This window comes from Trichoderma aggressivum (assembly GCF_033847375.1).
Source record: "Trichoderma aggressivum f. europaeum strain CBS 100526 chromosome Unknown scaffold_037, whole genome shotgun sequence".
Taxonomy (NCBI): Eukaryota; Fungi; Ascomycota; class Sordariomycetes; order Hypocreales; family Hypocreaceae; genus Trichoderma; species Trichoderma aggressivum.
In genome coordinates, this window is record NW_026946403.1 from 16,269 (window position 1) to 43,137 (window position 26,869).

Sequence of the window (26,869 nt, forward strand, 5' to 3'; positions counted from 1 at the left end):
CCGCCGAAATCATGCCAAACTTCTGCTCTTGGCTCCATTCAACACTCCGTGCCTTGGACGGGCGCCTGTTGCCCAGCGCCGCAGAATCGGGGCCAAAATAGCTCACCCAAGCTTGGCCTCGCCATGCTTAGAGCCACCGAAGAATCAGCAGGGGGAGGGGTTTACCAGCTATCCGTCGTACGACTATTCCCTGCGTCACGGAAACCCTTTTCTTTCACTTTGTTGCGAGTGCCTTCAGATGCGTACTAGTACTCGTATGGCTCGTACCTTTTCCTAGCCGCCCTGTTGGAGCCTTTTTAGACGAATTTCTGTATGTATGTACGGAGGACTGACTGATTTATCCTAGTGTCAACGACAGGCCTTGAAAACTGGACCTTGTTTTCCGGGGTTGAAACCCAGCCCTTTGATTGGTGCTCGAGTCTACGCCCCCATGGGCTCAACGTGCGGACAGGCAAAGCCGCTGCCAGGGCGTGTGTGGAACACACAGCTAAGAGAATCACCCCGATGATGAGCCGTGTAATGGCGGGGGAGCAGCCGCCCTGGCCGTTGTGCGGACGATGGCGAAATGGACCGTCGACATGTTCCCCAGACTCGACAAGACGCTTCCTACTTGTCGGCTGACATGCTTCCCCGCAAAGACGGGTCAATTGGCTGGCCATCAACCCGTGGCAACCCTGATAGAATGCTAGTTTTCGAGACGTAATGGCAAGTTTCGCCAGGTGGCACGCTATGGGGTAAGGAGTGCAGTCCCCGGCGCAGTCCCATTCATCAAGTGTTGTTGGGATGAACATGCATGGCTCTCTCCGTGTTGCTAAAACCTTGGCCCTGAATCAGAGGTCGAGGACTGCGGGCGAGCAACGCTCTCAAAGAGCGAGACAAAGAAGCTTATTCGTTGCGTTTACGACTTCTCGTCCACAGTGGCTCTCCCTACGCTGAAAAAGCACACCGCATTCTCGGTGGAAGCAGTCCCACATCTCGAGGAATGGTAAATGAGCCAGCCGAGAGCAATTTGCGGCCCGACAAGTCTCGCATCTCGCCTCTCGTTGGACCAACGTGGTGAACCTGTCAACACGTGGAATCCCCATGGGGTTCGATTTCAATGTGTCACAGGAGCTTTATCAATTCGTCATTGCTTCTGCTTGGCGGGAGGAATAGGGCAGAATTGTCTTTCGAGTGCAACCCAGATTCATTGCCACAAAAGTTCCCAGTTTCAAAAAACCGGATCGTGTGCCAAAGCTTTTGCCAACGACGCAGTAGTGGTACTACTTGTATAGAATCGTCTGCCCAACTTTAGCGGGTTGCCACGATGAATCAGGTCTCGGCGCAGTAGAGTTGATCTCAATATGCACATGTCAGAGTCTGCATATGCTCGAGGGTTTCGGTAGCGCGCCTGATGAGCCTGACGGCCACCGGTGCAGCTCACATCGGCTTTTGTCGTTGCCACTCCACCATCGGGCTCACGACAAGAAAATTTTCTTCATACAGAAGTCTCCCAACTATACATAGCCATGGAATGTGTGATGACATCTGGCGGCATGCATAAAAGTCTGCATGCGAACAAGTCACCCTCCTCCATGTATGTCTCACCCATGCCCACGCGCCACCCGTTGATCGCTGCCGACTACATATCGCCGTCGATACCCTCTGCCACGCGGAGTTTGAGCAAGGAAACGGGCGCATGGGTAGCGTCAAGCCAGTGCTGCATCGGTGGCTGACCTTTCCCCCCTCTGAGACAACCTTTTGGTGGCCCTGGCATATCATGCAGGTGTTCATCCCTCGTTAAGCCACTTGTAGCTACTCTGCACACCCTTTGATCTGCCTGCATATTCAGATGCAGGGTCGGAGGGCTCAGATTCGTCCGTCGAGCACACTTTACCAGGACGGACCTATCCAGGCCATCAGGATTCAACTACATGCAGCAACTCATGAGGCACAAAAGTTGTGCCGAGAGTAACCACATTGCACATCCGCAGAGACGCGCAATCTAGATGCTTTGCCGCGCAGTCCAGCGTTGTCTTTTTTACAACTCTTCCAATGCTCTGCCAACAGATGATGGTTCACGGGACATGGCGCAGCGCGAGGACACGGAGCAATGCACACGACTGGAGTCCCCAAGCCCTGCTAGTCGTGTCATGTCGGCGGCAAGAATCCAATATTCCCACTGCCTACAAACATAGCCCCCCCGAGCCTGAAAGGCGGGCAGAAACTTGGTAACATCCACTTTGCACGCAGTTTTCCGAAATGAATGATTATGCATGGGCAATTGGACATGTAGCGTCGCATTCTCCAGTTTGCGGCTGCATTGGATGGACAGGCTAAAGACCATTCTGCAGAAGATAGATTCCAGGGCTAAAGATACGGACGAGTGCGTAACAAACGGTTAGCATCGAGCGTTTGCGGAGCTCTGCGTGTTTGCCCCCAGCTTCCCCCACATGGACAGTTCGCCTTGGTCAGATTTGTTGCTTTGTTTACGTCTCTTTTGAACTCTTCCAATGATTGCTACTTTGTCACTTAGCACCGGGGTTCAGGTCTGATTCACGGCAGCGCAGGTGTCCGGATCCGAATCCCTACCGCTCCCTCACAGAGCCAGCGTCGAGGCAAATCAACGCGGCATGCACCATGGAGCATATTGGCAGAGTATCGACCGATATCGTCTCGCCAAGTTGACGTTCCATTCCCTCCTATCATCGTCACGTTAAGTCCCGCTCTCTTCAATGATAGAGGAACTACTAGCCCCGGAGTAGCGATAGCTCGCATAGAATGCCTCTGTCTGAGAGATAACCAAAAAAATCATGAGAGGGGGCACGTCCCATGGCCGCACTTTCACTCACCTCCCCCGGCAATTAGTAGGTATAGGCATGCGGCGACAGCCGTTGATGGCTTGCGTCTGTACCCCGGACCTTGGCTGTTGAGGTAACATTTCCTTTTATGCGACATTGGAACGCTACATTCGAGCTGCTGGCTAACTGGGGTGGCATTGCAGCCAGAGAAGAATACCCCTTGAGGAAGGTCTGAAGCCCTTTGCATGTCAAAACGGCAGCATGCCTTACCTACCCGTGTCCCTCTCGGATTGAGGCAGTTGATGTGCATTTCACCTAGCTGACGTATACAATCTACAGAGTTGCGAGCGCGTAGGAGAATGCTTTGCAGGCGTGGGATGACTACCTAGTTGTTTCCGCCATCCTGGCACCGGACCTCTGCTCTGCCGTGAGACAGACGCCTTGGCCACTGCTCTCTCTTTTCTCTCGTCTTGTCCACAACTGGGCCCTTGCATGAAAACTCGACAGGGAACAGGTGCGGGTGGGATTCGTAGCCGCAGTTTCCGAAGGCCTTTGGAGGGTGGTGGGAATGGGCCTGATGCTCCTCCTCCAACTCCATCGTTTTTGCAAGATCCAGTCGCACCGCACCTACTGTTCGGCACGGCAAGTCTTCGATCTTGTCACAAGATTGGCCATCGGGATAGGGCGTTGTTCGTAGACTTCTCCGGGAACCAGCCGGCCCTCTAAATCGCTGGCTCGGACGACTCCCGACGTCCATCTGGGCTCCTCAGAGCGCCCATCCACGATGCCTCATGCGTTGCACTAGTTGTGGGGATGATGCCTGGTTTGCCTTACCCTGCGATCGCTTGATGGCTGATCATTGTGTTCTTTATCTCCACCTTTATTTGCTAGTGGCAACCGGAGGGGGTTTTCCGCCAAACACGACACACAGCTGGGAGGAGAGAAGAGAGTCGTGAGGCCTGAAGAATGCTGTACATACACACGGGCAGCTATCCGGCAGCTACTATCGATGACGATGGAGGGGACACATGGGAGTTGTCAGAGTCTTGCCTGGAACCAAGCAGCTTGGCAGCGGGTCTCAAGCAGTCGTCGGTGATAGTGATAGGACCTCGCCTCGCCTCGCCTCTTGCGTGCCTTTTTTTTTTCCCTTGAGCGTGCAGCCTACCGGGCGGCCCGTTGATTCCTGCAAGTCCGGCGTCGACTAAGCCGCGGCAAATATACGAGTAGTAGGTAGTGATCGTCGATACGCGCCCCCTCTCCCCCAATAAGGCGATGGCAAAGCAGACAGGGTCCCGGTCTGTCAAAGGGTCCTGGCAAAGGCCTTATCGCAGCTGGACGAGGACGCGATGCCCTATATAGCATGGGCTCGGTACCCAGGTACGCTCGTTGCTCGAGGCGAAAGCGAACTTTTGCCTCTGCTCCACCCCTCCCAGCGAGAGGTTTGGGACGACTGCAGTAGCCCGCGCGAACACTCATGTACGAGGGCGGAATTGGGGGAGAGCGCGGGGTTGCGGTTCGCAGAGAGTCGCCTCGAGGCTGGGCTGGGCAGAGGCCAATGTCCTTTTGCGCCGTTCACCATTTCCCCCTCGTTCTTGGTGGCGCCGGATTTCCGCTTTGGCAGCTTGTGTCGAGCTGCCGGCTTTCCGACTCACCTACCGCCTTTATGACGAGGTGTTTCGAGCTGGTCGTGTCGTGTGTGTCTAGCTGGCTCTTCTTCTTCTTCTACGGAGTAACCACTACTATCGTGCTTTATCTGCATGCCGTTACGATGTGGAGTTGTTTTCACATGAAGAAGCGAAGAGAATAAACTTGACAAGAGATGCCGAGCTAACCAAGACTCACGGGCGCTTCCGCTGGGTTAGGTCAAAAGAGCTGAGTGGGATTCGAGTCCATTAAGCCATTTGCTACACAACAAGCGATGCTTCCATCCTTTTCTAATTCCCTCTCTTCCCCCCCCCCTCTCCCCTTCTATTCCTTCTCTGCAGATACGAATGTGCACCAAGAACACAAAAACTCAACGCTAGGATCGTGATGTAAGATTATATTCGATCAGGGTCGGCTCATGTCGTCATTTCCGTAAATGGCGAAATCCTGCTGCATTCTGCATCGTGCTTAAACGGCCGCATACTCGTACATGTACGAGCAGCTGAGCGGCAGAGGAGGGAGGGGATCCAATCCAGTCCTTGGATCAATTGGCTTCGTCTAGAACAGAGTGGATGCCCGACCCTGCCTGAGGTCTAGAACAGTTTTGGTCGGTACCATTTCTGGTCGACAGAGAGCAGAAGGACGTGAGGGGGGAAGAAAAAAAACCTTCCTTTTTCTTTGTTATTTTTTTTTTTTTCAGTTTGGGAGTAAGTTGCGAGCAGCGGATAATTATCCTGCATGCTTTTTTTTTTGTTTCGTTCCGCACACGTCCTATTTGCTCGGGTTGACGGTTGAATGAAAAGACGTCGTTTTCTAGAATATCCAGAAAAGAAACTCTGCGTAATTCCCGGTGCATTTAGCAAAATCCAATCCTTCCCAAGAGCGCGGGTTCTAAGAAAACTAGACCGAGGTGCCCTCAACCAACACCAACGTCTGCTGTAGATATAAATAAAAAAAACAACAAATGTTCTTTCTTTGCCGTAAACGTACGATCCCCGTCCTAGTGTTTCCTAAAAGAAACTTGCGACTTGACCTCGATCTGGAACAACCAACGCACGCCAATTACCAACAACGTGGAAACCTGGCTCCCCCCGGTTTACTGGAATATATATTTGGTAACGGGAATGGCAAAACGCACCGACAATGTTTTTATCCCGCTGAGGATTCAACGGCATCGTTGGATGGTCGTCTGGGACCTGGGGGGGGAAACAAAGCACACGCCGTGACATGCCGCAGGGAGGCTTGCATAGCCGTTCAAGACGATGTTACTGGGAGTTCTCTCCATGTCATGTCATGTCATGTCATGGAGAACTAATAGGTATGTACGAGTATAACGCATAAACATTATTTTACATATCTGGATGTGACTTGCCAAGCATATTTCACATGTCTCAACGAGAAACGACTTGAATATAGTTATACATTTGCTTCAAGGTATTTCACTAGGTTTTGGGTTTAATCTTGAACAGCATAAAGTGACACTTGATAACGGTACTGAAAGAATAAATAATTAATCGAGGCATGGGGGACATGAGCTACAATCCAACCGTCTTTCCCAATCTGCCTTTGTAGAAACCTCGTAAAAGAGAAAAAACTATCCACAACTCTGGACTGGGTAACAATATATAGCATTATGGAGTCAACCGATGAATACAAACGGGAACCATCTCGTGTGATCCGCTTTTAATTCACTTCACTTGCTCGCTCACTCACACAAAACACACTACTATTCATCTCCTTCGTCTATGGGGGCGCCTGGGCTCCTCTTCTTCCTCTGAATTAACATAAACAAAGTGTACAATTGCTCATCTCGTATTCACATCATTTTACAACAAAAGAGCGGCCACGGCTCCGCCAAACAGAGCCACCATGGCAGGAGCGCGGAATCCAGCGGCTCCAGCCGGGATAGGAGGTAGGCCAGATTGGGCAGGCTGGGAAGGAACAGCGCCCGAGCTGCCAGGGGTGATGACGGTCGTCAAACCACCGGTAGGAACGGGAACGGGGGCCGGCGTGACGACGGGAGAGACGACAACCGGAGTAGAGACAGCGTGCTGCGGAGGCGGAGGCGGGTAGTAGGCGGACTGAGCCGGGCTGGTAGCGGCAGGGGCAGTCGCTGGTGGAACTGCGCTGGTCGAGACAGGAGTCGAAGCAATGCCGGAGGGGGTGGAGACCGCAGCAGCACACGTGGTGCAAGAGGGGATCGCAACGGGGGCCGTCTGGGTGACAATGGGAGTGACGACAATGACGTGAGGTGCCGTTTGGGGTTCGGAGCAGGTGTTCTGGCCCCCCTTGCAGGTGTAGGTGTTGGGCAGCGTGTAAGTAGCAGTGATCTCGGGAGGGGCCGTCTTGGGGGGAGCCGTGGGACTGCCGTTCTCGACGGGGCACCAGGTCGTGTAAACCTCGACCACCTCAGTCGTGACGTGGCCAACGGGGCAGTTGGTGACAGAGGGCGGGCACTTGGTGATGGTGTACACGTTGGTCGTGGTGAAGGTCGAGGTGTAAGTGGGAGCGGCAGTGGTACCGGCGCCAGCAGCAGCGGTAGTGCTTAGGTCAGAGGCAGCGATAGTACTCAGGCCAGAGGCAGCGGAGGTGCTGAGGCTAGGGACGGAGTACACAGCAGTGCCGTTGCCAAAGTGGTGAGAAGACGTGGGACGTCCGCTGCCAGCCGGGCCAGTGGAGAGCGGCACGCCGGAGGTGGTAGCGGCAGATGTCGTGACAGCAGAAGTGGTGACAGCAGAAGTGGTGGCCACCTCGGACGTCGTGGCGGCAGCAGAGGTGGTGGTCTCGGCAGCAGAGGTGGTTTGCTTAACGGAGGATTCACACTGACCGATGGCAGAAGCCGGGACAGCGTCGGGGCCAGAGCCAATGGGGATCAGTTCAGTGCCGCAGTCCTCGTTGGCCGCAATGTGAATGTTCTGGTTATCCCAGTCAAAGACGACATAGGCAGCCCTCAGGAAGGTGTCGCCAAGAACGGGGAAGTCATCGTCCTGAGAAACACCAAGCTTGCAGATGCCCAGATCAGGTTGCTGCCAGATGAAGTCCTTGTACTCGACGTCAACGACAACGTCACCAAACTTGAAGTTGACACGGCCGGGGGTGTCGATGATGTCGCAATCAACAATGTAGTCACCAGAGGTAGACTCCAGACGGGCAGAAGGGAAGGCCGTGAGGATCTTCTCGAAAAGGGGGCCAGGAAGCGTGCTGACGGTGTAGCCGCTGTCGAGGAGCACCGGCTGGCCGTTGGGCTTGTCGAAGACCTCAACCTTGGATCCATCCTCCTTGGTAATGCTCATACCATCCATGTAAACCCAGTAACGGGTGTAGCCATCGGGAGAGGAGGCGGCGGGGATGATGGGTTTCTTGGCGAGGGCACCAGAAAACTTCTTGACGTCAATTCCGCCGTAGGTGACAGAGCCTCGGTCACTGTCAAGGCCTCGGATATCAAGACTGAAAGCCCTGCTCTGAATAAAGCCCTGCTTGGCCAAGTTGTCAATGACAAAGGGGTAGGGGCTCGTCCAGCCACTCAGATCAGGGCCAGCGCCGAGAATGCCAACGGAAGCAAACTCGCTATCAGTGGCAACACCGAAAACCTGCTGGTTAATTCTCAATGCTGCATTGTTCGTTAGCGGTTGTTGTGTTTTTTCCCTCGTCTCACATCGATTGCCTCATGACAATATTGAGGCAAGCCTGCATGCTTTATTGCGTATTTGAGAGCTTGTTTTGTTCCTCCATGTGACAGCTCCCACGGTTGATTCGTATAAAAGAAAATATCGATTACTTACAGCCGAGCTGGACATAATCGTATCCATAGTTGAAATCGACAAAACCGGTGCCATATTTGATACCTCCCGGAGCCAGGGTGTCGACAAATGTTGAGGAGTTTTTATATCGACCAAAGGTCTCGCAAAAGGCCGGGTCGGTAGCCTTGCTACACACGGGGTTGACCCAGAGTTCGGAGGAACCAGTATCGAAATTGACGCTCACTGCCTGCGGTGGTGTACCAATTTCGAGTTCAATGCTGTAAAAGTAGCCAGTTTGTTGGGCGTGCAAGTCGGCGCTATCCTGGCGCCTGTGCAGGTGCTTCGAACGGGCACCCTTGGAGGTGGTAAGAGTATATCGCATAATTCCATTTTGCTCGGATTTGTAGCTGTCGATGAAGTCGAGGGCTTGAGCCGCAAGCGGCCACGCCGCGAGCGCATAAAGAGTGGAACGCATAGTGAATGTATGCAACGCCAAACAATTGCCGGCTTAAGGAATGACCGGCAAAGAGGCTGTATCAAGAAAAACGAAGAAGAAGGAAAGATTGAAAAGCAGTTGGACAAAGAAAGGGAGCGTGGGCGAGAAGGAGTGAGACCTACGCGGCGGCCCAGGGAGCATTATGTATAATTTAATCGGCGTTCCCTGCCTTGCGCGTGTGGATGATTAGTTGAGGATGAGCGAACAAGACGAACCAACCCAAGCCATCCATGGCGCTGGCGTGGGTCCCATGCCTGTATGGCGTCGCTTGAGTAAGTCAAACGGCCACAAGGTTGCGCCAGTATGACGGCTCTGCCTGCGTCTGTTTGGGCCAAGGCGCGGCAGTGGGTTCTGGGAGCACAGAGGAAATGAAGACGAACAAGGGGCGCCACAGCGCTCTCATCTTGTCACCTCCTCGTTGCGGCGACTAGAAGATGCGCCAGAGAGGCCTCAAGCTTCGAGCTTGTGCAGCTCCAACCGACCGAGCGTTGCAGTGCAAGATGACACGGAGCGCTCGGTCACATTAGACTGGCTTCCATCGACGCTAAAGCGCTGAGTCGGGAGGCTTGTATTCTGCTTCCATCATGCGTTCGTCCCGCAGTATCACATCCGCTTCGCAGGCCTGAAGAGTGCCTGGACAAGCGCAGCTATCCGAACTCCTTTTTTTCCCTCTTCCTTTTCCTTCCCTCAGAGCGTTGGCTTCACCGTCATCTCTTGGTGGCGGAAATATGCACGTTGCTCTTCCAGCTGCTGTACCGAAAGAGGAGGGGACAAGACATGCTTCTTAGGGCCTTGGCGGCGATCCTGAAATCAGGGAAATGGCGAAGGTCACTCCTCCACAGGAATCCGACCCGTATCGTATCCATCATCTCTCGCATTGCTCGATGCATTTGTAGATCCTGCTTGTCCTTGAGGCTGCAGCCGCCACGCCCATTGGCGGGATGGCAAGCGTCAATACAGGACCGTCACCCGCTAGAACAAAGACGAGCCTCGCCTTGTGCGGAGGGCACATTGGACAACGTTTCGGAAGCATGAATTGAGCGGAATGGGCCAGGCTAAACAATGGGGCGAGCGGACAGGGATCCGTCGTAAAGGGGGGGCTCCAGCTGAAGCTCAAGAGACATTAATGACGAAGGGGTCGCGTAGCGGAGCAGGCGAAACAAATCAGATCACTCGCCAAGCTAGACACGGGAGGCGACAAGCAGCAGCCGCGGGTTTGTGCTTGTTTGCCGGCGGGATTAACTGAGGAGGATTGAAAAGGGGCGAGACGAGATGCGAATGCTCGAGGTTCGAGGTGAAGATGATGAGAATTTGATTGTTTCTGCCAACCAGTCCAGAGGATTTGGATGGCTGAGCCACCCGAGTTTCGGTTCCTGCATTAGACCAGCGCTAGGCCGGTGTTTTAGTGCCCCTTATTGGGCCTTAGCACGGCAGTGTTCTGCAGGGGCCGCCCGTCCTTTGCTGTGATACGGCCTGGCACCGCGATAAGGTGTTGATAGCGCACCTCGACGTTTAAGGCTCAGCCACAGCGGGATCCCGTCCTGCCCCTGGCGATTGTTTGCAGCAGGTACGTACTCGTACGAGTACGCCATGAAGCAAGTCGGGGTGACTTTTTAAACTCAATGTCATCGCTATAGATTTGCAATGGATAGCAGAATTTTGAGTGCGATCGATGAAATGTCTCTGGCGTGGAGGCAGTGTCCCAGCCACCCGATGAAATTGGCGCTGGTTTTTGGAAATACGGGGAGAGAGCTTAGTGTGACGGGGTAATTTTAAAGTTATATCACGACGCGATCCTTTCAGTAGTTTTGACGGCATTGCTGTGAATGTATAAATAACTTGAATCTTAAAGACAAGTAAATACGCCATGCAGCATGGAAAACCTTGAATGATAGACGACCTTTAGCAAGGTAAGCATTACTACCTAGAATGAAACAGGTACAACACCATCCAGCTCTTTGCTTGTGTGTAGTGTCAAAAGTACTAATACGTCTACATCTTATTCAGAAAGTACCTTATACCCTATACATGGTGTAGTTGTACAAGATGCAGCCAAAGCTCATGTTGTGCAATGATACAGCCGCAAAGCCGCATCTCTCATGGTGTTACTCCATATGCAGCCATTTCCCTTGGGAGGGGGGAATAATCGTGCCTCGCCATGAGCTAACGAGGAACTGCGTACCAAGCAAATGAGCAAACTTTTAAATATGCCGGGGAGTATTCAATGGGATTTCAGCTCTAAGCGAGCAATATGCCTTTGTGCAATGGATGGCATTCTTTCCGCCCGTCGGGTACTACAAGTGCTGCAACGACAGCTCGCGAAAGGATTGTGGAGTATATTCGTGGAAGTCCCAAAGGTAACAAAGTATATCTATAATCGTGAGCTAGAGTTATATCAGACGGCTTAAACTAAATGGATTGGCAAGGCCTTTTCATGGGTAAAGATATAAAGCATACAGAGTACACTTTGGTTCATGGGTGCGTGTTACTTCTCACTGGTTTGCTCCAGGGTAGCTCTGAATATGAATGGACGCTATCGACGGCTTACATGTTCTACGTGGTTGTACAGCAAACATACTCCTGTTGGAGTAATCGATGGGATTTTCATCATGATGATCACTTCCTGGTAGGAGAGGCCAAGAATAATGCATGCAGAGGCCAATTTTGTTCAGAAAACTCCAATCAAGCGAGGGCCGAAACCGGCGGTGCTGTGCTCATCCTGGTAGCTGATAAAAGCTTCTCGGATGGGGACACTCGCAGTGAATGTGGGTTGGAATCAAAAATCGCCATGTCAGGTTAGTCTCACTGTCAAGTTAGTAAGTTTCCAAGCCTGCAACTCCTTGCTAGAGCTGGAATTGGTTCTGAGCGGTAGCCAATCATGTACCTGAAGTTCCGAGTCTTCAAAGCTGCATACAACGTTTTGAATCTGCATGTGAGCCCTTTAAAGGGCCAAGTCATACCCCCTTATCTCTCCAACCAATGTGAATTAGGCTAGTACCTGTTCCGCTGTCTCATGAGGCAAAGTCCGACAACATGGATACTGAAGGTGGAATCAACTGCGTGCTAGACTCCTCTGCTGGTTAATATTCCGCCAAGTGGTGGGCTTCATCTTACCACACTTGACGTTCTGCTCAATGGAAACAAGGAAAACATGGACCGGTAACACCGAAGAGACATGTGTGGCAATCCGGCCTGACAGAAGAGTGTCCTCGTTGTGCAAATAGTAGACTGGATAAGAGAAGAAGAAACACGCGGCATGCCTCGCTTGATTCGCGTGATAAAGTCACATGTAACTAGCGCTGTTGTTCACCTGGGTCAAATTTAGGCATGGTAAAGATGAAGCAAAGAAAGACACATAACCGCGTAAGAGAGCTCTGTCGTAAGATGACATTTGAACTTGGCAGGCTCGAGATACTGCACATACTGTCATATTGAGCTAGCGTCATGTCGTGATGACAGTGCATACAGTGAAGAAGAATTGACCAAGACTCAATCGGTGTAGATGGCACTGGTAATTATCAAGTCGAACTAATGCAATCATCTACTATTCAGCCGGGCGTCAATACCGGGCCTGGTCTGCTCCCCGGTTACCGAGTCTTCGTAGGAGGGCCTTGGTTGTCTGGAGCGGTCTCTTGATGACCTGAAGCCTGATCGTGAATTGAAGAAAAAGATAGCATGGCCTTTGGGCTGACACGTATCGACAATTGATAGAGCGGGAATTGCATGTTGTCCGTCAAAGTCATACGGTTGACCGAATTACTTCAACGGATGCAGGGCCTATGTCCGACCCTATTGGCGGATGCGAGTCCTCCGATGTCTTTAGCATCTGCATGGCTTCAACAAAAGTGGTTAACTTACCGACAGATACAAATCTCCGTAAACGCTCTTTCACAACTGACCAATACGAGACAAATATGGCCACACTTGCATTTCTAGCGGACAAGCCATGTAATGGCGGAAAATCGTCATAATCGAGTCGAGTAACATGGAAATCTGTTATAAGGCGATTTCTCTCTCTTTCAAAAGAGAAACTTCATCAATATATATTTTGCTTTAATAGCAATCCAGAATTAATTCAACCAGAACAATATCGCATACATAACCTGAAAATGGTTTGGGGTCGATTTTCTCCCGAAAGGGATATTCCTTCTCAAGAAGGCAAAGTGATTGTGGTTACTGGAGGGCATGTTGACACTTCCTTTTTTTTTTCTTTTTTTTTTTAAAAAAAAAAAAGAGAATCAAGCTTGGCTAACACGAATAATCAACAGAAGCGGGGGCATCGGCAAAGAGACAATCTTACAACTATGCAAGCATTCGCCGAAAAAAGTCTTCCTCGCCACGAGAAACGAGGCCAAGGCGAAAGAAGCCATCGCGTCCATCAACTCGACGCTGTCCAAGCCTGCCGACATTGAGTTTGTGAAGCTCAATCTCAGCAACTTGGCCTCGGCCGCCGCCGCCGCCGAGGACATCACTCGCAGCACTGATCGGATTGATCTGCTGTTTCTCAATGCCGGCATCATGAACCAGCCGCCGGGCAAAACCGACGATGGACTGGACCTGCAACTCGGCACCAATCACGTCGGGCATTTTTTCTTCACAAAGAAGCTGTTGCCTGTGCTCAAGCAAACTGTCACCAAATACAACCCCGATGTACGCGTTGTATCTACCGCATCCAATGGGCACACATTCGCACCGGCCTTCGAGACCATGATCTCGACCGAAAAACTGTCGGCGCAAGGTCAATGGACTTCCTATGGCGCGTCCAAGGCCGCCAACATACTTTTCGCCGCTGAGCTGGCCAAGCGACACCCCGAACTCGCCTCGGTGTCTTTGCATCCTGGAATGATCCAAACCGATCTGTATGTGACGACAACCTCAAACAGCTTCTTCCTCAGAAACGTTTTGCGTTTCTTTGGCCCCTTCTTGTATCACGACGTTGCATACGGTGCCTTGACCCAGCTTTGGGCGGCTACCGTGGACAAGAGCAAGCTGAAGCAGGGCGGATTCTATGTGCCGGTGGGGCAGTTGGAGGGCAAGAACAAGTACGTAGTTGATGCGGACATGCAGAAGAGGCTGTGGGATTGGACAGAGGCAGAGTTGAAGCAGAGGGGTTATTGACCAACTTTGTGCGGTGCATTCATCTATGTAATCTTTAGCTGGTTCTTCATTACTATGATTGGATTTGTAGCGGGCCTCTGAATTGAAGCCAAGTTCTTTCTCTCTTCCATTCCATTCCAACCAAGGTAGTTGCCGATTATCATGAGTAGGTATCTATTGTTTAGTCCTTAATAATATGTTGATCCTCTGCTAATTTTCCTTTATCAAGATGGCCTCAATGAGCTCTCTTGCGAGCTTATGGAGCAACCTCGACTTGCTGGGTGAGGGGCCGGGCTTGGCCCCCGTCTTATCCCGGACCAAGCAACGGCCTTGCTCGTCCGGGGGTTCGTCCGGGTGGGCCGTCTTTGTCCGATCCGATCTCGCCGAAAACGAGAGTCGGAGTAAGACAGGCCCACATCACACCATGCGGTAAGATGTCATTGACGAAATAAAGATACAAGCTTAAAAGAAAACCAAAAAATAAAATAAAATCCGTAAATTATTTACTCGTTTGCGTCGTACCAATCAAAGCTCTGACAAGATGGGGTTCCCTGATGCCATCACGGGAGGATGCCTCTGCGGCTCCATCCGCTACTCAATATCTGCGTCTAGCAAGACCCCATGGCCGCCTCAGGTATGCACCAAGATGCCGCGCTGGGATTGAACGCGTGACTTACTTTCAGATCAATTTAGTCATCGGCCTGTCAATGTAGGTGTGCCTTTTTTTTTTTTTTTTTTTTTTTTTAAAAAAAGTACCGGATTATCAGATGGAATCAAGATGGTTACGGGCTGTTATGTACCTACTTGCACATGCGCTACCCGAATGCTGACACACTTTGACAGGTACAATGTGCCGCAAGTGGACATCGTCACTCATTGCGCAATTCATCATTGTACTCCCTGACCAGCTCAAACCGCCTTTCCACACCCAGGAAACATACGACGAATATGAATCATCGCCTGGCCGGTACAGAGGGTTCTGCAAGCGGTGCGGAACTTCGTTGATTTGGCGGTCGGCGGATGATGGTAGCACCGTCGATGTCTTCCTGGGTACAGTGGATGAAAGGTGGCTTGTGCATGAAGATGGCGGCAAGGTTGGACAGGAGCTGGCTAGGCCGAATGGAACACAGTTTTGGATGGAGAATGCCGTTCAGGGGGTGACTGATCTGCTAAAGGGAGGGAAAGAGTTTCGCAAAGAAGGTGAAGATGGATGGGAGAGAAAGAGAGAATAGAGTGTATATATATAGACGACGGAAAGAAATTGGGTAGCTGATATGGCCAGTTTTGGTCAAAGAATTAGAATAGACTGCAGTTTTTAGAGAATAGAAAGCAGCTGCCATTGTATGAAGTATGTACATATGCTCATGTTGAGTTGCATAGTCGCGGGACCGGTGGGGATTGGCAGTTGGACAAGTCGGACTGTACATGTTCTTAAACCTCGTCACCTAGACAGGCATTCTTCAAAATGGGCTTGGTGTATCCTTGTCACGAAGCGTGATGTCTAAATGCCGGATTGCGTGGAAGGGGAAACCCCAGATCAGCCTCGGGAAAACCACATCAATCTCCGTTTGAACCATTCCAAGCACTGTTATGATCCTGAATCAATCCGTTGACATGCTCGCCGACTTGCGCAGTATTACAAAGCGTTAAGTAAGCTGTCGAAGTAGCCCATGTCATCTATTGGCCGGTGCTTCCGCTGCATGAAGCAAAAGATGGGAGTTTCGATAGAGAGCGGGCCGGAGACAGTCCTGAGAGTGGAGCGGAGCGCTCCGGAGTTTCAAACTAAGACGACCTGGTTGATAGCGGCCTAGAGGGCTAGGGCTTGGTGTGCTTCAATGGCGTTACTTCTATGATATTCGTTCGTAAATCTACCGGCCGTTCGTGTTTTTTCGTTTCTCGATTTCATTGTGAGTGAATAAGGGATGGAATAGGGGTTGAGTGTCGAGCAGTTGATGCGTAGGAGGGAGGATTCAGTGACAACTCAACTCCGCCTTGGTATTCAAGTGGAAATAAGTAAAGCTGGGTCCCATTCCCACTTTATCGTACGATACAGCAGCTGTCAGTTGAGGATCCGTACGGCTGGACAGACCCAACTCAGGTTATCCGAGGTTATTGATCCTGTGACATGCAACTATATGCATGACAACTTGTCGCCCCATTCCTCAACTTCCATCCAATTAGTACCAGCAGATGACCAGGGGAAAGCTGATGTGCTTGGAAGCTCGAACCCCGCGTTCTCTAGCTCCTGTATCTGGGGAATCTGGGGAATCAGTTGGCGGACCGCTGTGGGTGGCGCAATGTGGACGTAGCGTGGGGCTCCGGACCGAAGCCCGTGGCCCTCCGGAAGAGTCGACCGCGAACCGGCATCGGATAGCACTCGAGTGCGAGATGCTTAAATATATCCCAAGCCCGCTGCCCGTGGCTACCAGACCTCGGCTATATGTGCTTAACCCGAAATACCGGTCCCAAGTCCCCTTGCAGTAGCCTTACAGATGGATCCCCTGGAACAGTTTAGCACCGCCCTGGACGCCATGTCCGACAGCAGCTCTCTTAGCCCGGAGCCGCATCTGTCCAAGCAGCCGGTGCGGAGAGCTAGCAAGGCCTGTCTGGCGTGCCGAGCTAGAAAGGTCAGATGCGACGTGACGATAAGATCGCCGTGCGGCAACTGCCAGTGGAATGGACAGCAGTGTGTTACACATGCTCGACGTCCCAGAAGGTATGTGTTGGACACGAAGTAGACGATGGGGAGTAACAACGTTTGTTAACAATAGATGTCTAGACGGAGAAGAAAGCCCGTTCCTACTGTGGTCCTAACAGAATCGGGTGCTTCAAAGGAGTTTGAATTGAAAGATGGCGCATGTAACCTGCTCGAGGAGTTTGCCATCGACGCCTTAGACGCACCCATTTCCATGGAAGACCTGGAGCTCTTAAAAGCAGACGTTGATTCAGACAAGTCTCCGCAGAGTTTATTGTCGGATGATGTCGAGGCCTTTGATCTGCCGAAATATGTCAGGCCCCTGACCAGTCTGCCTCCAGACGACATGGAGTATCTACATTCCGAGGGCGCTTTGGATCTGCCCGACAGCACTCTACAGAACGCTCTTCTCCGCGCATTCTTCGAATACGTGCACCCGTATGTTCCTACACTGGATCTGGATGCCTTCTTGCACTCTATAGAGACACATGATGGGTCAGCGGGCCAGGTTAGCTTGCTATTGCTGCAGGCTGTACTCGCAGCCGGGACGGCACATGTAGAGCTGGAGCATCTTAGAAATGGCGGATATCAGACACGGAAACAGGCCCGCACGGCGTTTATGAAGCGAGTTCGTGTAAGTTTGTTCCTGGTAACTCGAATGCATTACACCGTTCAACTATTAACGTTGTTGGATAGCTCCTCTACAAGTATAACTGTGAGCTGGACCAGATGGTTCTCACGCAATCGCTGCTGCTCATCACCTCATGGCAAGACGCATCCGACGAGCACGGCAAGACATGGTTCTGGATTGATGCCGCCGTTTCCCACGCCTTTGCCGCCGGACTGCACCTGGAGCCCTCGGTCAACAAGCCCAACCTATCAAAGCGAAGGCAGAGGCTGCGCCGCCGAGTCTGGTGGTGCTGCTTCATCCGCGACCGGCTGCTCTCCCTCGGCATGAAGCGGCTGCCGCGAATCAAAGACGGCGACTTCCACTTGTCGATGCTCGAGGAGGCCGACTTCCAGCCGGAGCAGATCCGCAGCGACGACGACCACGCCAAGTTCGAGGCCATGTGCGTCTACGTCAAGAGCCGCAAGAAGCGCGCCGAGCTGGCCCGCATGTGCGTCGCGCAGGCGACTCTATGCCGGTCCATGAGCTTCTTGTCCAGCAGCTTGTACGTGGCGCCCCACGACAACTTTTCCAACTTCTCCGAGGCCCGCAAGATGACGGCGGACGGCGAACAGAAATTCACCACGTACATCCGAGACCTGCTGGAGTGGAGAGACGGCTTGCCGGAGAGCGTCTCGTATCGCCCCATCTCGAGCAACGACATTGGCAAGGACGGTAACACGAGCATCTCGATGGACCGTGCCGTGTTGCACATGATTTACAACACGGCGGTGCTGTGCCTGTACCGCTCGCGGTTCATGGTGTTGCTGAACGAGCCGACTGCGTCCACGATGGAGAAGGAGATGTGCAAGATTTACATGCAGCACTCGGCAAAGCGGATCGAGGAGATCTCCAAGAACATTTACGACCACGGCCTGGATCGACTACTCCCGAGCATGGCGGCGAACATTGCCGTGTCCACCGCCAGCGTCCATCTATTGGAGCTAAAGGGCCATCTTCAGGGCTGTGCAACCGAGCAGAGCTATCGGCAGAGCAGGAAGCTGATGCAGTCCATGCATGACATTTATGCAGGCGCTGATTTGTCGAGAGAGTCCCTTGAATGGGACAAAGAGGACAGCTCGGAAGAAGCCCCCGAGACGGCGGATGATTTTCTCATGGTGGACCAGGGCTGGCTCAAGGACTTGGAGGCGGCGACGTGCTGGTTGGTGGCCGAGCCGTTCAGGGCAGACAGCTTTTTACAATATCCCGGAGAGGGTTTGGACGTGGTCAATGAGTTTTTTGTTTGTTGAATGATCATGGAGTACTGGCTTGAGAGTCACTGCTCATACTGGCATATTTTGGGATTTTGGGATTATGAATATATTGGATATTGATGCTGCAACGGCCTCTAGATTAGGAAATGCCTGAGTTATACATGGGAGCTGGATCCTCATGATTTTCTTATTGCAATCTTCTTGAATCTGTTGTGAACTCGCCATGCAACACGCATCTACCATGTTCGATTCCCTTCTCTCTCGTCAACTCTCAATTGCGATATCGGGTCCGTTAACCGGTGCTTCAATCTTACTCATACTCCATAATCTCAAAATCCCCATCAAAGCCAAGAGACATCAACGCGTTACCCCCGTGCATGAGACCGCGTGCCTCTCACAAACAAGTGGACCGTCGGGCATTTCCCACGCAAAAGCTCATCCGTCCAAACAAGAAAAACGCGAAGCCCTGCCCCATCACCCCATTCTCGGAAAATTGCCTAATGCGGCATGTGGCGATCCAAGCCTGTTCCCTATTATACAAATCGAGTGAAGTCGCCATCTGCTAGCCCTCTCCAGCTCTTTTTTTAGCTCCCGCCGCACTAAATCTAAGAATAAAGATGTTTTGAGATTCGTCGTTGCATCGAGTGGGCGCCGCTACCCCACAGAAACATGAAGCTCGTTCGGCCAAGATGAACCGCCTTCATTGGCTGAGGGCAACATCTCGGTCCGCATCACCAAGCGGTCCGCGCAAACATCTTTTGCAAAGGCGGAAATGGTTGATTCTGGGGTAACAATGAGGCTGAGTGAGGGGGGGGGGGGGCAATAGTTTCCGGTTTGGGAAGCATACGGAGAAGGACGACGAGTTTGTCAGTTTTGGCACCGGCGATTTGCAAGCAAAGGGGAGGAAGAAGAGGAGATGCGTCCGTGTGATGGCAAGCCACGCTCGATTCAGCGGCCTGCGTCTTGTGTTACGGACCGCATTCTAGCCCTCGGCGGGGGAAGTAGGAGTCGCAGCCAGATTAAGTTGATTGGCACGATACGACGCTGTATGTAAGGGAGAGCCTTGGCTGGTGTTGCATAAATTGGCTTGTTGGTAACCCAACAGAGACTCGAGTTCAGCCCGAAATCCCCTCTGCAAGATTTTCTCTTTTCCTCTTCTCTTTTACTATTCCTTAGCAGCAAGCGTTCGATATCCTTTACCAATATTCACAATGGCACCCTCAGCTACCGAGCCTAGCGCCAACCCTCTGGACTTCCAGAGCGGCTTTGTCCAGATCATCAACGGCAAAAGCTCGCCCACGGCAACCACCCGTCATGGCACCAACCCAGCAACTCTCAAGGCGAAGCCTGAGGTTCCGTTAGCCACCAAGGAAGACCTAGGCAACGCTGTTGCCGCCGCAAAGGAGGCTTTCAAGAAGTGGTCCAAGGTTCCCTATGAGGAACGCAAAGCCGCTGTGCTAGCATTTGCGGATGCCATTGACAAGCAGCGAGTCGAGTTCCGCGACCTGTTGATTTCAGAACAAGGAAAGCCTGTAAGAACTCTTCCAAAAGACTTGTGATGATCATTGAACATGTTGTACTGATCCGTTGCCAGATCCCTCAAGCAGATGGCGAAACCAATGCGGCTATCGAGTGGATCAGGGGCATGGCCAACATCAAGATCCCCGAGGATGTCATCGAGGACAACGAGAGACACACCGTCATCACAAGATACATGCCATTAGGTGTCGTCGCTGCCATTGTCCCCTGGAACTTCCCTCTCTTGCTGGCAACGGGAAAGATTGCCCCTGCTCTGCTCACGGGAAACGTCATCATCGTCAAGCCATCGTAAGTTTTACCCTTACGAAGAACAAATTCCTATAATGGCCTCCCATCTGACACTTTACAACGTAGACCTTTCACACCTTACTGTGGGCTAAAGGTCGTTGAGCTGGCACAGCAGTTCTTCCCACCTGGAGTCGTCCAGTCTCTCAGTGGAGATGACAACCTTGGCCCATGGCTTACAAGCCACCCTGGCATCGACAAGATCAGCTTCACTGGCTCAACACAGACCGGAAAGCTGGTTATGCAGAGTGCATCCAAGACTCTGAAGAGAGTGACTCTTGAGCTGTAATGTTTCCTTCCCAGGCATACACAACATGAAACCATCTAACAGTTTGATAGTGGTGGTAACGACCCGGCCATTGTCTTCCCAGACGTGGACGTCGACAAAGTCGCTGAAAAGGTAACATTCCATCCATCATGCACCACAACTCAGACATGGAAATACTAACAACAAATAGGTTGCCCTATATGCCTTCCTCAACTCTGGCCAAGTCTGCCTGAACCTCAAGCGCATCTACGTCCACGAGTCCATCTACGAAGAGTTCCGAGACGCCATGGTCAAGCACATCAAGGCCTACACCCTCGGCAACGGCGCCGACGCCGGCGTCAGCCACGGCCCGCTCCAAAACTCCATGCAGTACGACCGCGTCAAGACCTTCTTCGACGACATCGAGAAGCAGGGCTGGAAGGTCGCCGTCGGCGGCAAGATTGAGCCCCCCACCAACGGCTTCTACATTGCCCCTACGGTCATTGACCGACCTCCTGAGAATTCACGAATTGTCGTTGAGGAGCCCTTCGGTAAGGATACTCTGTTGCAGTGGAAAAGACATATTGAATGATGCTGATACGTTCTGCGCTTAGGTCCCATCGTCCCTCTCCTCTCATGGAGCACCGAAGAAGATGTCATTGCCCGCGCCAACAACACAACCATGGGTCTCGGTGCCTCAATCTGGTCCAACGATATTGAAAAGGCGGCGAGAATTGGTCGTGAAATGGAGGCCGGCACAGTCTGGATCAACACACACTTTGAAATCTCCCCCATTGTGCCCTTTGGTGGACACAAGGAGAGTGGCATCGGCGCCGAGTGGGGAATCAACGGACTCAAGAGCTTCTGCAACGTCCAGTCAATGTTTGTAAATAAGCAGGTCGTGAGCTAGAGGTTCTGTAGACAGGAAAGATACACTAAAAATAATATCACTTGTTGATAATGATGCGGCAGAATGCGTGGCGAAGACATCTTTGTTTCATATCCCTTCAGCAAACACTTGCTCGGCATCTACGATGAACAATGTGTTCCATCACAGTAAAGAGAGGACTTGCAGAAGAGGTACATCGCAGCGAGTGAGCGTCAATCGACGCCCTCGTGTATTAAATAGCATATAATTCTCATCTCAAGATGCGCCAAACATGCGAAACTTACCAAGTTGCCGATTTTTCCAGATTGATATGTGCATAAGTCATACTGCTGAATCCAAAAAAAAAAAAAAGGGCTATAACATCATTTTCACCGTCATATATCGCAATAAAATAAAAAGCCATTGTTCATAGAGGCACGCCGCCATTACCAAGGAAAGCAACGTTCGGATCGGAATGCGCATCGGGCGCCATGCCCGTGAAGCCATCGCTGTTCTCCATATTCATCTGAGAATCAAGCGGGCTTAGAAACGTATCAGCGGATAGAGGGGGCGGTGTCAATGCATTTTCGTTGAGCGCGGACATGGCCACGTAGTCGACCATGAGCCAAAGAGCAGATTCCAGTTTTGGATCAACCTCTTGGGTTGTCGGGTCCAAAAGGGCAGAAAGAGTGTGGTAATTGGCGTCGAAGAGCATTAATTGAAGATGCTGAAGTAGCAAGTGGGATGTTAACAATTTGACAAATCTACACATAAGAATGGCCGCGAAGACTCACCATTTTCGAAGCGTGGTCCCACCTTCTTCCCACCCGTTCTAGGATGTGGATGGCTTTTTGGTAATGACTCAATAGTTCTGGGTCCGTGACTTGTCCTTTTTCCTGGTCGATATGAATAGCCAAGGAGAGAATGCCACCGGCGAGAATTGAGGCATATGCGTAAAAGGAAGATTGTACGTGGCAGCCAGAGGTAATGGCGTCCTCCACAACGGAAGATATTGCTCGCGCATGGTCACAGCTGACTTCAAATGAGCGGGTCAAGAATTTTGGCGGTACTTTACAGTTCCCTTTCTGGAGCCTCATTCGGAGAAGGAATGGGTGATTGAGTAGGCAGTGGGCAGTGTGGAAAGTGATACGAGCAAACACGACGTGTTCAAGAGACTGGAAATCCAGCGTTCCGTCGGGTCTGCGATACTGTTCCACGATCTGAGGGATAGGGATGGTTTCTACTTGAAGGTGATGATCGATGAGCAGCAAGAAGGTATTTAGTAATGTGAAATCAGACCTGGGATCCCACGGCGGCATCTCGTCAATTTCGCGCCCATGTAGGACATATCGTACGCATCGTCCAAGAGCCGTGGCGGCAAGTATCGTTTGAGTAAAAGTACTGTTGACCGCTGAGTCTCCCTCGGACTTCCAGTTGATGAGCTGATGAAGGGTTGGTGTTTTCTTCCAGACACCCCTTCTGAAAGTCTCTTCGTCAACTGGTAGCTGGACATGAATGTCCTCCTCGGAAATGGCTGGTGGACGACTTTGGCCGACTGAGACAAGCTTGTCGAGCAAATATATTGACCAAAAAGCTCGGCGATGCTCTTCCTGTTCAATCGGGGTCAATGTACTTTTGGGCTCCTTCATTAGCTGCAAGTCTTGAGCAATGCGGACGGCAAGGCCAATCTTGAGCCACCCTGAGCTGGTACGACCACCTGAAGGAAACTCATGGTTAACGAAAACACTACTTTTCATGCTTTTTCAAAACGCGACTTACATGTGAAGTCAACCACGCCAAGGATATTACTAGCCTGTGCGACTTGCAACGTAGGATTGTTCTCGACGGTTAGGTGATCATTGAGGAGAGCCAGCCAAGCCTCTCTAGCATATGCCTCGGTGGCCTCGCGCCTACAACCTGCAAAGTAGTCGGAATCTGAGAATTTGAGGGCTGACGCTAAGATGCCAAAGAGTAAACATTTTGGTACGAGACCGTAATTTAGTCTCTCTCGAAAGCTTTGCTCGTGAAAATATGTGTATGGCTGGTTATGAACATGAAGGAAATAAGTATCGACGAGGTGAGCCATGACAGGGGGAGGCGGCGCGGTGGTAAATCTCCTGCTGCGGAGTTAGCAAGCTCCGTCGCATAATTCCCGGTATAGACGGGATAGTAATCAATAAACGCACATTGCATTCGCAATATCGGACACGGGCTGCTCTGTTGTTTCGGGGACGGACGGTGGGAACTGCTGCTGAGGTGGCGATGGCTCTGTGAATTCTGGGGAGAGATCCTGGTAGGTGGAGGATGCTGCCAGGTCCGGGAAAGTAACCTGCCCATTTCGATTTTCGCCATTTCTTGAATACCATTAGCAAAGGATGAACTTGTTGGTTCTATCGAGACAAGGTTGACGCACAAGAAGCCTATCAAGCCCTGGCTGTGCAGCTGAGCCAGTTGCGATTCGATGGTGTTGATCCTGTTGAGCAGCTCGGGCTATATCGATGGTCAGAACGCGAATGCAGATTCAGGACGGTTGATGCTCACATCCACGACGCCGGTGCGAGGGAAGAGGGTCGACGTTGTCGTGGGAGCGGACGGCGACCGGCCCTTGACGGAACCATTGCTAGGCGCTGCGTTGGGAGGGTTGGTGGCGGAGTAGGGCTCGTAGTGACAGACGCGATCGACTCGGCGACAGTTCATGCACCGGGGACGCTCGCCGGAACACCTGGTTTTGCGATGCCTGCAGGGTTTGATTCGCACACGTTAGCCACAGCAAGTTCGCGACGTTGAACGGCATTCACAGTGACAGCACAGCTGCCCAGGCCGGAGACGCCAGCCAGCTCCGCTCGGCAGCTGAAACGGCGGTTCCCGACCTGAGCCGGCGGCTGCAGGTGAGCAAACGCAAGACACGGAGAACGGAGAGGCGAGTTCGCGCACCGACAATTCGTGCAGGCCTGGCGGATGCGGCGGATGGTGTTGACAGTCGGCGCCGGCCGGGCTCGCGCATCGGACCGCTCCCAGCTGGAAGCATCGGCTGCTTGTTCGGACATGGTGCTACCGCATGCCTGTTGCGACGGATGCGAAAAAACCATCGATCACGATGTTGGATTGAGGTGCAGCAGAGACGCTGAATAAACCATGAGCGGGGTTGCACATGTAGCGGTAGCGTGCCTGCATAACTCAAGGCTTGCACAACTCCGGGGTCCGCGAAAAGTAACCGGTACAAGGCGCTGGCAGCGGGAGAACCTGACCGGGGCAGCCTGTCAGGCCCGCGCTTTTTGAGTTTTGCAGCGTGATGCAATTGGCGAGTCAGCGGCTGACCAACAACTCAGCGCACCTGGCAGGTACCGTCGGCGCTAGAAAGTGTACCCGGTACCTCTGCTAGTGGCTGATCACTTACCTGGTAGGTAATATTGTGCAACGCTCCTTTATAGTAGCGGCTCTTTTAGTGATTGATGGCCTCTGGGGGAGGGTTGGGGGAATCTTCCATCTCCTTTTTCGGTGGTTTGATGTTCTGATGCCCGTTGCACCATCCATCTTCATGTCGTGTCTTGGTAGTGAGAATCTCCGATTCATTCATTGTCTGCTTCAGCCCTTGATCCGAGCCAGGCTTTAGCCATGGCTGCGGTTACAGCGCATCGCGAGCTGCTCACCAGCTGACCACGTGCAGTAGAACTTGATCTGAGATCCATGGATTCTGACTTCCTCCGTGGCCGATCCGGTGGCCGCGGCTGACAAACTGGCCATGCTCGGAAAGGCCATCGAGAGCGTAATATCCCGAAGGCACTCGCAAGGCGGCTGAAGCCAGACCTCGGCAGTTTGTCTTGATGTAGAGACAAGCCATTTCCCCCTCGTTTCCAAGTAGGACTCACACCCATTCGTATCCTCGTCAAAAGAGGAAAACTCCCCGAGATGCGTATAGGAACTGAATCTATCGCCCTTGTGGGGATTTCGCGCTCTCTGTCGACTGTCCACCGACTGCATTGCCTTCCATTGCTTTTCAGAGCCCGTTTGCCGATTAAACATGTTGATTGCCCAGTGACTTGAACTCGGAGCGGGCGCCAGGCATTCCAATCAGACAAGGTCCCATTGCATCAGCTCTCAATACCTGTACGCAGCAGAGGGTGTAGTGTCGGTTTGTCGGCGCCGAAGCGTGCTAGAGACGGGACAAGAGGCCCGATGGAAATCGCAGCCCCGACGTATCGTATCGTTGGTTGTCCCAGTATTGGGGGCGGTTTGCTATCCGAATCTCGGTCTTGCCAACACCTAGCACTGCATGATGACTCAACTTCTATACTGCCTTGACAGAGATTAGCTTACATCCTTATGAAGTTGGAGATAACAGACGGCCCCGATGTCCCAAAAGGAGTAGCAGTGCCATCTACCGCTTACCTTTCGCCAAGCGTGACCCGAGAATTGACACTGGAGTTGAGCATGGTCGAGATGAACAAGAATCGGCGGTATTCCGCTCATCACAAGCTCAACGAGAGACGAAACGCCGCAGCTATCCGAGAGCTTGGGCGATCGTCCGAGACGCCTAGGGAGCTCATCCCTGACGGCAATCGGCCATCAGACGCGTCTCTTCTCCCCGGGACACGATCTTGCGCGCAGATCCCTGGAGATTTACCCGGCAGACGACTTCGGCAGAGACGCTTGATGTTAAATTTGGCTTTGCAGACGATGCAAAGCCGGTGATGCGATTATACTAGGTTGATACCGACCCCTCCACTTCTGGGCGTGGTGGACCGGTCCGCAGAGCGGTCCGCGTGGGGCAGCACTCCGCCTGTTGCTTGCATTTCACTTTGACAGCAACTGAACAGATTAAGCTTGAAGCATCATGTGTAAAAGGGGTTGATGGAAGCAAATCGTCAACAAGAGGAGAGAAGGAGCAATCTCCATGCGGTTCGAGCGGCTTCTTACAAGGCTGTATCCAGACGGCCCGCTGCAAACACATGACTCGGACAGGTAAAGGGTATGAGCACTTACATCTAAGTGGCCAAGATCGTTAACCAAAGAGCAAATACCTCCATTGTCGTCTTCTACAACATTGAGGTTGACAATTGTGCGTATCTTTTCTTCTAGATGGAGCATGCGCATGTGCAGCAGAAACAAGAAGCTACAACAGATGTCCATATGTCTTATGTACAAGTTCTACCACTGTGAGCGACGCGTATCTTTGGCTGTGATACGATCAATGCTCACTCTTTTGCGGTAGGAAGGGCAGTCCGGAGATCTAATAGTTCGTACGACCGAATCGCTCATCTTGTAGTCTTTCCCCCTGTTATCTTGTGACCCCATCTATCTGGTGGATTAGCCCTTTTAATGGAAGTTATGAGGGCTGTCTGCTCCTCGTACACGCCCTCCTCGTACCCATTGTCTCTTCGCTTGCCTCCGTCGTTAATTCTTAGACGATCAGTGGTCCCCTTTCTGTGTTGGCAGCATCTGGGAACCGCAAGGATCTTTTTACCGGTGAACTCTTTCCAGTCCACCGCAAATGGGAGATACTTATTAGCATATTCGCCTTCGTCTTCGTCCATCTCAATAATGTTTATTTGGAGCACCTCGGGATCTGTATCCCAAGGCGGGTCTAAGTGGTCGAA

General features: G+C 52.0%; 6 protein-coding genes across 6 annotated transcripts; 4 read left to right on the top strand and 2 right to left on the bottom strand.

Moving 5' to 3' along the window:
- Positions 1 to 6,250: 6,250 nt before the first annotated feature.
- Positions 6,251 to 8,639, bottom strand: Triagg1_7922 (uncharacterized protein; the record flags this gene model as incomplete). The annotated part of the gene is made up of 2 exons (XM_062902711.1): positions 6,251 to 8,034; positions 8,207 to 8,639. 2 exons carry the CDS (start codon positions 8,637 to 8,639, stop codon positions 6,251 to 6,253), a joined length of 2,217 nt encoding a protein of 738 aa, XP_062753002.1.
- A 4,130-nt stretch (positions 8,640 to 12,769) lies between these two features.
- Triagg1_7923 (uncharacterized protein) lies at positions 12,770 to 13,778 on the top strand (the record flags this gene model as incomplete). Its single annotated transcript, XM_062902712.1, has 2 exons — positions 12,770 to 12,832; positions 12,972 to 13,778. 2 exons carry the CDS (start codon positions 12,770 to 12,772, stop codon positions 13,776 to 13,778), a joined length of 870 nt encoding a protein of 289 aa, XP_062753003.1.
- A 520-nt stretch (positions 13,779 to 14,298) lies between these two features.
- On the top strand, positions 14,299 to 14,989 carry Triagg1_7924 (uncharacterized protein; the record flags this gene model as incomplete). The annotated part of the gene is made up of 3 exons (XM_062902713.1): positions 14,299 to 14,391; positions 14,451 to 14,466; positions 14,601 to 14,989. 3 exons carry the CDS (start codon positions 14,299 to 14,301, stop codon positions 14,987 to 14,989), a joined length of 498 nt encoding a protein of 165 aa, XP_062753004.1.
- A 1,260-nt stretch (positions 14,990 to 16,249) lies between these two features.
- Positions 16,250 to 18,369, top strand: Triagg1_7925 (transcriptional regulator family: Fungal Specific TF; the record flags this gene model as incomplete). Its single annotated transcript, XM_062902714.1, has 3 exons — positions 16,250 to 16,473; positions 16,537 to 17,086; positions 17,149 to 18,369. The coding sequence occupies 3 exons, from the start codon at positions 16,250 to 16,252 to the stop codon at positions 18,367 to 18,369; spliced, it is 1,995 nt and encodes a 664-aa protein (XP_062753005.1).
- Positions 18,370 to 19,544: 1,175 nt separating this feature from the next.
- Triagg1_7926 (uncharacterized protein) lies at positions 19,545 to 21,314 on the top strand (the record flags this gene model as incomplete). Its single annotated transcript, XM_062902715.1, has 6 exons — positions 19,545 to 19,865; positions 19,928 to 20,160; positions 20,227 to 20,442; positions 20,497 to 20,557; positions 20,616 to 20,955; positions 21,019 to 21,314. The coding sequence occupies 6 exons, from the start codon at positions 19,545 to 19,547 to the stop codon at positions 21,312 to 21,314; spliced, it is 1,467 nt and encodes a 488-aa protein (XP_062753006.1).
- A 385-nt stretch (positions 21,315 to 21,699) lies between these two features.
- On the bottom strand, positions 21,700 to 24,361 carry Triagg1_7927 (transcriptional regulator family: Fungal Specific TF; the record flags this gene model as incomplete). The annotated part of the gene is made up of 7 exons (XM_062902716.1): positions 21,700 to 21,999; positions 22,067 to 22,989; positions 23,052 to 23,389; positions 23,459 to 23,626; positions 23,686 to 23,762; positions 23,814 to 23,899; positions 23,974 to 24,361. The coding sequence occupies 7 exons, from the start codon at positions 24,359 to 24,361 to the stop codon at positions 21,700 to 21,702; spliced, it is 2,280 nt and encodes a 759-aa protein (XP_062753007.1).
- Positions 24,362 to 26,869: the final 2,508 nt, after the last annotated feature.